This window comes from Haliotis rubra, unplaced genomic scaffold (genome assembly GCF_003918875.1).
Source record: "Haliotis rubra isolate DU_JTF1 unplaced genomic scaffold, ASM391887v1 Scf1220, whole genome shotgun sequence".
Lineage (NCBI taxonomy): Eukaryota > Metazoa > Mollusca > Gastropoda > Lepetellida > Haliotidae > Haliotis > Haliotis rubra.
The window spans coordinates 159,546-175,095 of record NW_025765138.1 but is presented as its reverse complement, the minus strand read 5'-3'; the positions used below and the strand labels follow the sequence as shown (position 1 = coordinate 175,095).

The window sequence follows — 15,550 nt, the reverse complement described above, 5'->3', positions numbered from 1 at the left end:
TAATGTTTTCACGGATAAATACACATTTTCTCCCACATTCTGTGGACATGTAAACCGTTTGTTGTTTCATCTTCGTTCCTTACAGGTTGCTGTGACTGTGAAGAGGTAGCAACAGCCTTCTCCTCTAATTACAAGGGAACTTATGTCTTCTTGATACACTTGGATGTCAACCTATTTTCTTCTAAACTTAAACATAACGAGACTAAAAAGAGAAAGTTGAAAGAAATTGAGAAGAAAGTATCAGCATTAAGAAATACCTCAGGCGGTGAGATCCTCGTTCATCTGCAAGGTCAAGACCAAGAAGATAGGTATCTTGGGCACTTTGACAACTTTACTGACGCTTGCCTGAAGAATCTAATCCCTGATGGACAACTGTTCACGGATGTTTACAGACGTCAGTGGTTGTGGGATGTTTTTCCTCGTTTTGAGAGTACCCCTGCTCTTCTCCTCACTGTAAACAAAGCACGGTCTGTATGTACAGTGCATTTTTACACGAAGGTCGCATCGGATTGTATGATTGAAAATGTGTCGACCGTTGGTTTCGTCTCTCTCTTGTCCAGAAAGGAGATCACAACAGCGACAGAACCAACGCTAAGAGGAATCCACAACTTTGAGAAACGACTCCATGAAAACAGACACATTGAACTTAAAAGTGTTTTCACGAAGAAAGATCGAACATTTCATAACATTTCCTCGTTTGTTGATTACATTTGGACTGATCTGAGATTCAGGGAAAATTTATGTTCCATGTCAAAACTTGAAGGTGGGGGTTCTTTCTTCGTGGGAATTAACGAAAGAATTGGAAGGGGAACTTACGACTCAAGGGAAATAAATCCAAACGGTTTTCCTTGCAACTGGAACGTTGACGAGTTAAAGACGTCTTTGGATGATAAACTAGAGTGTGACGCATCCTATCAACAACCAGACGGTGCTCTCACGTCTGTCCCCACCAGTCTCATTGAGGTTACACTGTATAACTCTCCTTTACAAATCCAGACTAGTCCTCACAATTTCAAGATTTTAGAAATTGCAGTCGGGTATGCTGAGGGCATTGTATTCTATAATAAAAAAGGCCCTGAAACCTACACCATTGACGAGAAGGGAAACATATATAGAATGGAACATTGTGAATGGTTGGAGAGAATACAGTCGTTCAGTATAGTTGATAACAAGCACTAACATTTTGAACACCATGTCTGTCTACGACAGTGATGAATCTTCATTTTCGCATCCTTCATCTTTCTCTGACCAAAGGTTTAAGGTCATAGAGGGCACTGCATTGCATTCTTCTCGTGTTTCAGGGGGTAAGCATTGCCTTTTGTTAAAATATATTTTACATGTATGTTTAAAGTATAAAACCTGTCCTATATGTGTTTGGTCATATATTCACAGACAACAAAATATAATTCAAAATAGAACAAGAGATATGAAAAACAAGAACATTAGTACTAGTTATGTAGCATAACGTTAATATAACGTCAAACAATTATGATATTTTAAGTAGGTGTCTCCTATATCGGTTTCAGGTTCTGAAAACAATGGCAAAGCATGTAAGACAATCGCACGTCAGTCCCTTGGAGGTACGCCCAGTAGAATTCATACATGTTTTTGCAGGATCAGTTAACAATATCATCGTCAGGTTAGCAATCTCGGTTTCGACTGGGGCCTACTGAAATGTACAGGGTCTTCAACTTTATAAATATGTTTTACATTATTGTAGCCAGTCAGTGGGCGAATAGGGCTTTATGGATAAGTGTATGGGAAATTCACGTATTTCATGTTTTGTTCTACACATACTATTATGTTGTTGTTTGTTCAGTTATATTTCCATAATGTTATTGAAAGTCTTGGAATAATGGTCACGATCATATGAGGGAGACCCTGATTAGTTGATGGTATTTTCCATGGTGTAAGTGAAATCAGTAGGGCAGGTAACCGCATATATTGCGAATGTGGAGGATGTAGTGGCACTGTAGTCAAAACTGTTGGTGTAAAACAGGAAATGACTGAAAAAGTATTGCACTTAACATGCTGATTAAACATTTTGTTTGTTTGGACGTGTATGTTTGTCATTTTCATGCGTTCCACCACGTTTTCGTGTTTCTATTTAAGATACTGGAAAGCCAATGGAGGGGTATCTATCTACAGTATTCAGTTGCAGCTTGTTTCAGAAGGACATTTATGCCGGTATACATATTCCTACAACATGTATTTGAAAGGTTCAGCTTTTACCTCATTGTCCACCCGAACATGAACTGTATCAACTCTTCCCGTGGCTTGTGTGCCAGGTTGTGTGTCTGCCTGTCATAAATGGCCATGTTATTTACTTAAGCCACTAATAAAATTTTGCAATTACGATCTCTGGAAAAAAATAAATCTTTAAAAATCCCACTGTGTAGAAAATCAACATTTGTTAGCAGTTTGTTTTGGTTTAAAGAGCAGAACATGCATTTTTAATCATGTTGCAACATTTAGATACCGATGCTTGACCTTGACATCTGTGTTACGAAAGTAGGTTCTTGTGATTAGAACATATCATTTTTTTATTTATACGTTTTTTACAGAGGGGCATATATGCCTGTAGGATGCTCTTAAGACACTTGAATTGAAGATTCACTCCCAAATCGTTAGTATTGAACTTGTGAAATGCTTGCTGAAGTGTGACACAAAGAAATGTATATCCTCTTAGTCCACACAAGCTGGTGACGATGCGTCCAACTATATTTAATCAGACATGTCAGTGGCTCTGACATTTGCTACATTATATTGCATTAGATTGGTTTACAACCTAGCCTAGTCTAGTCAAACGTTCGCTCGTCACGCTGAAGAAAAAAGTGGCATAAAACTAAACTCACTCACTCACTCACCTTTCTCAACACTATGCTGTCTTATGCTTACGCTACCGATACGTCGCAATAGTCGAAGTGATATCATAAGAGTGCTATATAGTTTAGAAACCATAATCGGGTTACCTGCAGGTGATCTCGTATTTACAAACGTAGTGGCTATCAAGTCAAGACTTCAGTGCGATTGGAAGGCTGCTGCTTCGGCAAGTACTTACAAATCTTAACTTAGTCATAATAATTGAGTAAGCTATAGCCACAGTATACTAACACAAAATTGGTGTTGCAGGTAAAGTCGTCATCTTCCCTAAATGTATGCACAGGATGTTGGCAAGTGAGTACCCAGAGATTCTGTCGGTACTTGAAGAAACATACGGACGGGGAGCAGTTATCTACGTTGGAGGGTCTTTTCAGTGTATATTTCCAAGACATCCTCAACGATTTCGCAAAGTTCAGACGAAGTTGATATGTGACATGTGCATTTTTGCAAACAATAAACCAGCTATCCTACTCACTGTTGCAAAGGACAAAAAACAGGGGGATCATTTAACTGGTTACAATTTGCAGATGAAAAGAAACTTGGACGAATGGATAAAGAAAACATTGGTTGAATTCAAAGCCTTGTCTGTAGTTGTGACCCCTGACGACTTTAGAATTCGAGGACATTTCAAGCGAATACTTTCCTATACTGAGACACAGTCGCCGACAAAAGTTCTTCCCTCAACTTTGGGAACAGTGATACTGGCTATGGAAACCTTTCTTCGGAAGCTGGCAACCTGCGAGTTCGTTCAACGATTTTATGGAGTTTCCGAAGAAACCGTATATCTTGATGAAGACTTATTTGAAGAATTCATTGAACTGATGGAAGAGGAAAATAGGAAAACTGTGTATTCCAAATGTTCAGACTATACAATGCTCCTGACTTGTGAACTAGGTTACAGGTTAGCTCTGATTGGCCACACATCCATCCATTCAAAATCAGAAGCAACGCGGGAATTTGAACAACTAAGGTAAGATTTTGATCTATATATCGTCGCCTTAAAGTCGTGAATACGGTATATACATAGGCACAATATACATTAAATATGTTGCTTTGTGTAGTGTTTTCGTTCATGTCATTTGGCCAATACAGGACACAACATCAAGCAGTCTTCGCCGTTTATTACCAGCCGACCACTTCAGGGATACAGACGACGCGAGCGTTCATGAACTATGTGTTTTTACAGCATACGGGGAATGCGGTGGCCAGGTTGCTACAAGAAACAATATGCTTGACAGCAGATATAAAGCAAACAAAATTGTATATTCTACACTCTGTTTTTTTAAATCAACTAGTTGGATTAAAGCATAGAAACTAACTTCCCAACTGGCTCAGTTGGATTTGCTAAACATGTTACTTGTAGTAATGGTAAACCAGTCATTGTAAGTACTTCTAAACTGTCTCTAAAGTTGAATATTGTCGACATGTCCTTAGTATTCAGAAATATGTTTGGCAAGAGCGAAGTAGCCGCATGTCCACCTTTTCTTTCAAGCCCCAGAATCATTTCCCCACCTTGGGTAAGATAGATTTGGGCAAGAGGTGGCTGACTGTGTGTATCATGAACCCCCTACTGATGGTATCACTGCCCACGATATCAGGTACTTCAACGTCCGGTTCTGAATTGAATATTTGAAAACATAGTCAGAACAGAGCAGTCTTGCTGAGTGGGGCACATGATCCTGTATTACTTTTGACAATTTACTTGCACTCGGATTTCTTCATGAACGAGCTTTAGTGTTCTCAAATCTAGTACACGTGAAACTTGCGTCTTTACTTAGGTGATAATATTTCCTCTTTTTCAGGAAAAGACATGACCAGTGCGTTACCATATTGAAACAGAACGCATAATTCATATAGATAGCATCATTACAAAGTGTATAACGTATTCAATGTATAACTGATGTTAGCAAACAATGTACATTACGTAAGGATTATAAATAACATGTCTGTGACATGAGTTACCCAATAACCGCCCCTAGCCTTCATAACTGTATAATTGCTAATAGTATGTAAGGCCATTTCTGCAGATGCTTGTGTTGCAAGTAACCATACCAACATTACTTCCCTCTCGTGTCATCAGTGAATGAGATGAGATGAAATGCAGCTGTCACGAAGGGAAGCTAAATAACATAATCACTAATTAATGAAACCAATTGCATAAATTTCTGCTATGTTTTCAGAAAAGCACAAAACCTGTCCATCTCGATCACTTACGACAGGAATGTCGCTGATGAGAACTTGGAAGAGGGCGATGTGCTCTTGTCGTCGTGGAAAGGGGGTGTAATTCTATTTCGAAAGAGTAAGTTTCGTTCATTTTCTAAAAGTTATATACTGCTTAACAAACAATAGTAAATATACTCTACAACAAACAATGAAAGAAAAGAAAGAAAGGCAAAATTAAAATAAACACAGCTGATGTTCATACAAAATTAATACCAAATTTGAATTCCTCATGTCTGTAAGTTGGCTGATTCAGGCAATCAGTGATGGCATATTCTAAACTGTGATACTTGTCCATATCAAGCCCTGTAGGCTGTAAGTGTTTGTCAGATTTTACGGTGCCTGATCGATCTGCCTGATGGTATGGGAAATCGATCTCGAAAGGGTTTATTTTTAAGAATGATGGTTGCTTATAAAGAAAGAAAAATATCATAAGAGATGAAAAGTTGTAGAAGAGTTTTCTTCTTCTATCTATAAATAGGTAAATAATACAATACACACCAAACTAATTTCAGTAGGTATAGTAAATAGATCTGAGTTTTGGACAATTATTCTTGGCAATTTGGCGGGATATAGGATTTAAAGGGGAGTATCGATACGTTTGTATATTCCTGAGTTAAGTCACCCGAGTGAGTTTAGTTTTACGCCGCACTCAACAATAATTCAGCTATATGGCCATTTAAGTCACCTGTGAAGGTCTGGGTTAGAATTGATCTTCAATAACCCAGTCTTGTCGTAAGAGGCGACTAACGGGATCGGGTGGTCAGACTCGCTGGCTCAGTTGACACATGTCATAGGTTCCCAATTGCGCAGATCGCTGATTTATCTTTTGTGTTATGTCAATTCATATTTTCAACATTAACCGAGAGTTCTATGTAACACACCATGGCTTATGTCCCTTGGAAATGACGTCATTGGTGCCTAGGCGATAAACGAATGACGTCGTTAGACCTTATTAGACCCATTTCACGTGGTGCAGGTATAGGTGTGGTTCTTGTGTCTCGATGCGCAGGCTACTGTTTTAACCCACCTGTTGCCTAGTCGTCAGCTGGCTTAGTCCTGCGGATGTTACAAGCATGAAAATTGGCAGATATGTTGCTTATACTATGAAAATAGGATACAGATAGGGAGGCACTGAAAATTCAAGATGGCCGCCATTTTTCAAGATGGCCGCCAATTTCCACTCACAGTTACACCGTCAGAGACAATATGCATGAATTAGGGCAGATATGATGCTTGTTCTTTAAAGATAATATACAGATAGGGAGGCTTTGAAAATTCAGGATGGCCACCATTTTCCACTCAAAATTACACTGTCAGACTTAGATTCAATGTCAATTCCACAATTTTCATACAATATGCTTGAAATTTGGCAGTTATGTTGCTTGTACTATAAAGGTAATATACAGAGAGGGAGGCATTGAACATTCAAGATGGACGCCATTTTTCAAGATGGCAGCCATTGATCACTCAAAATTACACCGTCAGAGACTTATATTCAATGTAAATTGCACAATTTTCATACATTATGCATGAAATTTGGCAGTTATGTTGCTTGTACTATAAAGATAATATTCAGAGAGGGAGGTATCGAATATTCGAGATGATTGCCGCCATTTTCTACTCAAAATTACACCGTCAGAGACTCAGATTCAATGTCAGTTCAACAATTTGCATACAATATGCATGGAATTTGGCATATACATTTATGTTGCTTGTACCATTCGATATATATCGGAACATTGAAAACCTTAATTGGTCACCATTTTCCGTGATACTGGGAGTCAGCGTAAACCTAATCCAGAATCCCATGAATAATACTCGTCTGGGGATTTCTTCACTTACCAACAACATATGACCACATTGTTGGGCACAGTCTCCACCACAAAGACACAGTGCAGTGCACTTTAGGGCAGCTTTGAGACACTTGCATCTGTCACAACATCCTTTGATGCAGCGACACTTCAACAGTTCTTCGACCCCCTCCGGGGTGTAGTGGTTAGAGCGTCCGCCCGGAAAGCGGAAGGTCGCGGGTTCGATCCCCGACCGCATCATACCAAAAGACGTTAAAAAATATGGTACTTGTTGGTCCCTGCCTGGCGCTCGGCATTAATTGGTACAACAAGCACTGGTCGGCTCGGAGTCAGTATAATGTGTCTGAGTGGGGTATTCATGCTTCACTGCGGCATAGTATCTCAGTGGGTTAGCACTATAAAACCAGCTTCAGTCTGGGCTAGTACAAGCAGCCGCACATACACATACAAACGCATGCATGTCGTCATATGAGCGAAATATTCTCAAGCACGACGTAAAACCCAATTCACCTCACCAGTTTTTGAAAGGTCTTTGACACGTATGGTATTGTTGACCATAAGGACTCCCACATGTTGGATGCATTGCGTTGCCAACCCTATTTGGATGGAGCAGGCAGATCAGGACAACGGATGATTGACTGGCCCCATATATGTCCTCCGTCGAAAACTGCTCTCTTAACATGTTCTTTGAAAGCTGCAGATGTTAGAGGTATATTTTCTATTGCTCTACCCTTCGAAGGGAACATGTACTTTCTTGCTTCATTCAGATTCACATGGTCACTTGTTCCATCATACATCAATATTGTGAAAATTTCAAGTGTGCTGATCAAATAATATGTAACTTGATCATGATTTTTCGGACAGTAATTCAAATGCATCAGTTGCCTCCTCCAGATGAAACCAGACTTGACAAGCTTTCTTTTTACCACATCCACTGAAGGAAGATACAGTATCACACCCTGTGAAACTGTGGAAGAGAGGGAGACCAAGTGATTTCCTTAGACCTAATGAAACGGCTATTTCATGCGCAGGTATGTAGTGGAACTGTTTTCATGTACCAAAGGCAAGCCATACTTCTGAGATATCAAGAACTGCTGCTGATGAAATGGCTAACACCACAACATCTGTGTCCACTGTTCTTATCATAAACATTTGTTAGCTTCTGACAAAAGCAGTATCATCCTGGTATCTGCTTCTTCATGGCTGCATGGTAAGAGATCTGAAACATCACATGGCTTATTTGAGAGAGCTGTTTCATTCATAGTACTGATGATCAGTTTGTCAGTATTGGTTTTCATGGCTTCTTTTCCAAGAAACTGGAACAATTCTGTTTTGTTGTTATCACTTCTAAGAACCTCTTTCCAATTGTGAGGAATGAAGGAATGTGGTTCAACTCGCCTTCTCTGTCCATGGCCTCTCCTACTTCTTGCACTCGCCTTTAGACTATCTGTATTGGACACAACCCAGACAATATCAAGTCTTGCTGGTTTTCCAGATACTTGGTAAGCACTCCCTCACTGAAAGATGAAAATATCTTATGTTCTACAGGTTTCTTCATATTAACAGGGGCGGTGGGGTAGCCTAGTGGTTAAAGCGTTGGCAGAAGACCCGGGTTCGAATCCCCACATGGGTACAATGTGTGAAGCCCATTTCTGGTGTTTCCCGCCGTGATGTTGCTGGAATATTGCTAAAACCGGCGTAAAACCAAACTCAATCAGTCAGTCATATTCACAACTGCTACTCCATCTAGTATTGTTACTTCTTGTCTGTTCACGGTGGGACAGGAAACATCTACCAGACACTAAAGAAGCTGTGATTTAACAGATGATCAAAGCATACCAAGATGAGAGAGTAATGGTGGACAAGTTTGATTCTCATGCTTGAAAAACTCATCTAAATTGTCTTCTCTAGTTTGACAGGATATGTAAAGGCAGACAGACTACAGTCATTCTTTATGCTGACAACTTGCATCTGTGAGGATGACTGTGATTTTGTTTGAGGTGATGACAAAAGTGACAGTTTATTCTTCTTCATAGGTTCTGAAAGTGCAATACCTTTGATGAACCGTTCCTTGACAAAGTCTTCGTATTGATCTTTCCCAAGGCTTTGAATTTTATGCAAAGTTTCTACAACAGCTGAGACAGCAATGTCCCTTGCTGATATTACAAGAAGATCATGTCCATGCTCAAGAAAAGGACTCCAAACTCTCTGATTACATCTTTAAGAGCACTAACATCTGTGTAAAGTGATTCTCGCCTTCCTTTACTCTGTTCATGGTGTGAAACAGAAGAAATACTTTGAACATTCAAAGAGGCATCAAATTCTTCAAGAATTCTGTTCACTTCTGGACCGCCAACTGTCCATCTTCTTAAGACAGATGTATTCTCTCTTGACCGATGGCACCTCCGTCACCTTCTACGCTTGCATTATTCTGGTCATGAGCATGATCCAGTGGGATTGTGAACAACAAAATTCCCTTTCTTGAACTCTTCAGGTGTGCTTGGATGAATATGACAGAGATTCTTCAGGTCTCGAATATGCACTGGCATCCATCTTGCATAGTTCGTATGGTCAAAGGAAACATCCACTGTCCATGTCATAATCTCATCCTCTTGATTAATATTTTGAGAATTTGAATATCTTGTGAACCTGCTGCATTTATTTTCATAAGAGAAATATTACTCTTATTAGTTATTATCATGGACATGATTTGAACTTGTACACCTAGATGATTTTGAAATCTGAAGCTAAAATTTTCCAAATAACAGTGACATAAGTTTGTTTATAAACCATTTTGTCTTTAGAAAATAATCCACATATGGCTCTTAGTTAATTGGTAGTGAAATGCCATCAAAACTGTAATTCAACAAACATTTTCAACAGAAGCCCCCCTCCATCTAAAGAAATAAGATCAGTGGAAGGGAAGTATTATTACATGTAAATTCTACATAGCCTGTCTTACCATTATTTTAAAAAATACCAAGTAATCTGAACAATGTAAATTGGGCAATTTTTTGTTTTAGACAATTCTGAAACTATACACCAATCAAAGAGATATATAATGTTTGTCTTGTCAAGTATTTAATGTCCCTGCAACTTGTTAGTGATGAAACCCCTAACATAACTAACACAGTCAAAGGAGTTTTACTCACCATTCATGTCTCCTCAGCAACAATGAACATTCTTCCTGCCATGTGTGTCACATCAATATAAAATTTTCCAATTAAATAGGTCTATTGGGTAGGGTTGGGTTGGGCTTTACGTCACATCGGCATTATTCCAGCCATATAGTGACGAGAACGAGTCTGCATTGATATACATTGTAAGTACAAAGTCAAAATAAGTTTTGTTTCAAAGACACACATTCATTACATTGTCATATAAAAAAAGAGAATGTCAATGCACTAAACTGATTTAAACATATTTATTCAAGAGAATGGATTGGGTACAAGTTATGCCAACTTAGTGAAACCCTCTCCTATTTACAGTGCTTACATGCAAAAGTGAAACAAACTATATGTACTGGGATAGAAAGATATATATACAAAATGATATATACAATACAAAGAATACATGAATTAGTTAGATCATACACTAAACTGAAAAGCTGGCAATTCGTTAGTCACATTACACAGTTACAATTTATGATATAGATCAACTTCCCTCAGGTAGTTCACTATCAGATGAGCGTTCACGCGGGAGAACATATCTTTCAGATTTGTTGCATCATAATATCAGTCCCTTGCAGATGTTAAGTCCACACAGTCAAGCAGAATATGAAAACCTCATCGCAAGTGAAACATATGGGGGGTCCATCTCCATCCGTTTTCAGCAGCTAGTCATGTATAAACCGACTGTGGCCAATACGACATCGTCGTAAAATTATCTCATCACGTCTTGACTGACAACCCAAGTTGGTATAACCAATTGTTGGCTTCATTTGATGGAGTTTGTTTCTTCCTATTTGAGTGTCCCACCTTTTTTGCATGAGGTCCCGAGTATAGCTTTTGATAGTGGGTTTGAAATCACTGTACGCGATTAGCAGTGGAGATAAGGGCTTGTCAAGAGCTGCAGCATCGGCCTTCGTATTACCTGCTATGCCGACGTGACCCGGCAACCAGCAGAGGACGATGTCACATGGGCCAGTAGAAAGGTCGTTGTAAAGTTCTAAGATGTCCAGGATGATTGGGTGACTTAAAGTAACATTTTGAAGTGTTTGAAGGCAAGATAATGAATCTGTAAAAACGATGAAGTTTCTTGAAAGATTCTGCTGTTGAATGTAGGTCAAAGCTGAGAAGATAGCTTTGGCCTCAACGGTGAAAATGGAACTGCTGTCGGGAATCCTAGAGGAGGCAGTCTTGGATCCAATGACTGTAGCACTTGCAACTTGGCCATCGTCCTTGGATCCGTCTATGAAAATGGATCTATGGGTGTTATACTTTGAACGTAACTGGTTGTATTCCCTTTCAAACACCAAAGGGAATTTTGTTGTTCACAAGACAAAGAGGGCTTATTCTATCATTGTAAGGTAACGTAACCTTGACTGATGACATAATATCAAAACCATAAGAAAGGGGAGATCACTCTTATTTCACCTCATTTCTAGTACTTTCCAAACAACAAATAACATTGGCTCAATATTTCACAATATTTTTTGGAGCTTAATACAAAAATAACAAACATATTTTCGAGTGCCTCCTTATCTGAAACATGTTAGAATATTTTCTTAGTATTTTAGCTAAAATCTCACTTGTAACATGAAAATGCACAATTGCATACAAATCATGCCATTATATTCTTGACTAGCTGTGTGGTCAGTTCTACACTGTAATGACGTTGCAGTTTTAAAAAACGTATACATTGTACTAAATGTCTTACCAGGTAACCAAATTGTATAACATTCGGTCGACCCTTTCTAACAGTATTTTTCTTCAAAAAATGAAACGTATATGCACTACATCTAGCTTGCCATCGGTGAATGTGCCGGCATTCTACGTTAGTTACTAAAATTCCTACATAAATCGTACGATATGTCCCTCCTTTTCCACCCTCACGTTGATATCGATCCAAGTACATCACGAAGATAAATGCAATTTGCATTTTTAAACTCTGTTTTGAAATTCGTTTTTCTGTGATATCATCCGCTCATTTTAGATCAAATATACTGAAAATTACATGCATCGTAAATCCCGTGAGTTTTGACACATTACTAAATCACCATTCACTGCGTTTTGCGTAATTTATAGTATGTCTTAATTCAAATGTCAAATTTTAGTGGGAGAATTGAATTTAAAAGAAAAAGACGTATCATTGTGATCAGCGGTAGTTTTGTTGTTGTATGATCGAATCACCAATGCTCGTTCTGAAACATTGTTGATGAACCGAGAATCGCTGAGAATGTTAGGAAAGTACGCAAACCAGTATACAGCCATATTACAGAGTGTTTATAAATAAAATCATGTCACATGTTATGTCGGTTATGTTTCGCCTATAAAATCAATTGTATGATTCAACACCATCTTCCTTACACGAATCCCTGATTCCCCCATACAGTTCAAAATAAACTGACATTTGGATTTTGTCACCAATTCGATTGGTTTCAGGGAAATCGAACGAATTATATCAGATGCCGTACTAGAAAAGGACCACTTGTTTCAAATGTAAACAAAGCCAATCTCAGATTTTACACTGTGTATCCGTTCGCGTACTTGTTGTGAACACTTGCTTATTAGTTTTAGAACATGCATGGGAAAGGTATCGTAGCAAGTGATAGTTAAATAAAATAGGTGTATTCCCATGATTTTCTAGATTCATCACAACAAAGCATGACGCCATGACTGACGCAAACTCACGCACAACGATGACGGTACTTCTCTTAATTTCTGACTATTTTCCTTGGTCACAATGAAAACAAAACGAAAATATCGACCAGCAGACTGACATAATTTTTGGACTACTTACGTGCCACATTTATGCATATACGTTGCTTGAAATAACAATAATTTCCTTCGAAAACTCCGGCTTACTCGTGTCAGTGAACACGCCATTTTGAAAAAGTCGCGTCCCGATAAGGATGTCATACGGACGTCAACATTGTTATACATATTTGGTATTTTCATTGAGGTGATGTTATGAATGAAAATACACACGATCAATCTATCCTCCTTCTTACATTTTCTGTTGTAAAGGTGTGTGTGTGTGTGTGTGTGTGTGTGTGTGTGTGTGTGTGTGTGTGTGTGTGAGAGAGAGCAGAATGTCTGCCATTTTGTTTTAATGACGTTATCATGTGTGACCGCATATGTGTGACCTTTGTGTGACCTAATCGACTGTTGAACCCTAAAGTCCCATTTGGGAGTCCCCTTCCGATCCAGGTGTGTGTGACCTTCAGGTTGACCTTAGTGGGTTGTGATTATTTCTTTGCCTACTCGAGTGTTCACACAGCAAAATCGTTTTTTTTCAACGTAAAACTAATATCACACAATGAGGGGGAATTTAGCTGCTATTTATTAGGTCAAAAGTTCAGATATCAGAGAGCATTTTTTTAAATCAAAGGTATCACTAGCCAGTTTAAAATACCCTTAAAATACTGACCATACATATACTGTACATACGATACAAGGGTGCCTGAAAGTGAGAATATATGTAGAATTCTGGTTTTCAACGGGACTTGACCCTCATATAACGCAAGACAGGTGGACTGATGATCCCCTCTGAGATGCTATCTCTCCTTTGCTACACTATCATGTAATGGTATATTTGACGCCGAATAAAGTGTTGTTGACCCACTGAAGAACTCCTGTGTTTGAGGAGACAGATAGCCCAACTAAACAGCCCGGGATACAATGTTACATATGATTGGATTAAAGTAGTTTGATACAAAAGTAGGTCCAATTTTTTGTTATCAGATTTTACGAGGATAGAGCATTAGGATTTTACTGGAAATGTACATGTATATCGGAATGTAAACATTTTGAAGGTGAAAGATCTAGTCAATAAAACATTATGTGTATGATTAATGTGCAAGGGTGTCAATCTGTCTATAGATATTTATAGATTTTGAAGTCTGGTATTAAGCATGCTGTCTTGTAGTTGTTGTCTCTTATATTTGTTCAGAGTGCTCATGCTGCAATTTGAAATATATACCCTAAAGTGCTAGGCGCGTATACCAATGTGCCAAGCGAATATATCGCTTTATCACCATATCGCAGTATTGCTGTTTCGCCATGTCGCGTAACCATTTCGCATTATGTCAATTTCACCTGTCGCACTATTGCTATATCGCAATATGACCGTTTCTTGTTATCGCAATTTCATGTTGTGTTATCGCAATTTCGTGTCGTTTTATCACCATGTCGTGTCTTGCCATGTCGTTGTCGCCATGTCGTGTCGCGTTTTCGCAATATCCTGTCATACTATCGCTTTTTTGCGATACCGCTTAGATTTTTCTGGGCGATAAAGCGATGGCCCGAATCAGCCACCATAAGTAATGCTATGATGTTGAAAAATGTATTTATTGCTTTTGAATAAATGTGAAATGTGTATAATAGAACTTGATCGCATTACTGTTTGGCTGAAATAATGCTGACGCGACGTCATCAAATTTGAACTTACCCTCACATATGAGGAGCTGATTAAAAACTTACCCATATGTATGTGCTTCAACTGACAGGCATTATATATTGTGTTCAGAGATGACGAGCTGATTAATGCTGTACTAACATGTATAAGTGGTATGATTCTGTTCAGAGACGACAGAGGCTGCAGCTGCACGAAGAACCTTGGCGTCAGGTGTTGTTAACTGCAGTGCAAAGGTGCAGGATGAAGAAACACGCAACAAATTGATGGACCTCGTGTGTTTGCACATTAAAAGGACAGAGGAACAACTAAAGAACACACTGCGTCGTGCTGACTCTAATTACCAGATATCAGCACTGGAATCGTTCTGTATATATTCACAAAATGAAGAGATGCAGCCGTATTCTGTGGGGAGTAAGTATATGTTCACAACTTTTGATTGGAGAGGATGTTCAGTTCAATCCATACCTCAATCCAGTAAAAATTGTGACATATTTAAGCAGATACTTACTGCTTGTTATGAGCATTTTATTAGTGAGGATACTTGCCGGTTTTTGGTGTGGCAACTGTGAACATTCTTATTTTCCGCATTAAGCATCTCATGTTAGAACATAAATTTTATTATGAATAACATTTCATTTCTGTGAGAACTGACAGTCAACGACTCATTATTCTTTACACATTTAACATTATGACTGAACCCATTGTTGCAGCTGATGCAGTGTCTAGGCCACCGACACCGGAGATTCTAGGGTGGGTATTTATATTACTGTTCTCCTATTACCATGGAACTAGCTCAACCTGATATTCACACGATAAACCTGTATGTACACATCTATAGTCTGGCAGAAAACGTTTCGTGACGGTGTTTGGTCACTTTACTCAAAAACTCGTTTCTACTTTGACATGATGCTGTATAATTGTTCTACCATTGTGAATTTTGAATTTCATGAATTATAGTTTAATAATATAAAAGTTGTCCACATAAGTAGCATCATGTCAAAACATAAAAACCTGTCAAGGGCATTAGGCGACTAATCGGAACAGCCATCTGGCCA

General features: G+C 38.7%; 1 protein-coding gene across 4 annotated transcripts in view; it reads left to right on the top strand.

Annotated features, from left to right (window-relative positions):
- The window catches only part of LOC124265948 (mucin-12-like), a 189,219-nt gene that overhangs the window by 50,455 nt on the left and 123,214 nt on the right, over window positions 1–15,550 (top strand). The window contains exons 3-9 of one of the 4 annotated variants that reach the window (XM_046700767.1): window positions 86–1,304; window positions 1,527–1,580; window positions 2,113–2,187; window positions 3,133–3,853; window positions 5,064–5,182; window positions 14,664–14,906; window positions 15,206–15,245. The exons of 1 other annotated variant lie outside the window; for it this stretch is intronic. In XM_046700767.1, coding sequence (XP_046556723.1) covers window positions 1,193–1,304; window positions 1,527–1,580; window positions 2,113–2,187; window positions 3,133–3,853; window positions 5,064–5,182; window positions 14,664–14,906; window positions 15,206–15,245 — 1,364 coding nt within the window. In that variant the 5' untranslated portion in view covers window positions 86–1,192. Of the gene's footprint in view, window positions 1–85; window positions 1,305–1,524; window positions 1,581–2,112; window positions 2,188–3,132; window positions 3,854–5,063; window positions 5,183–14,663; window positions 14,907–15,205; window positions 15,246–15,550 lie in introns of those variants that run through there. 2 more of the 4 variants (XM_046700772.1, XM_046700770.1) reach the window with 2 other exon arrangements.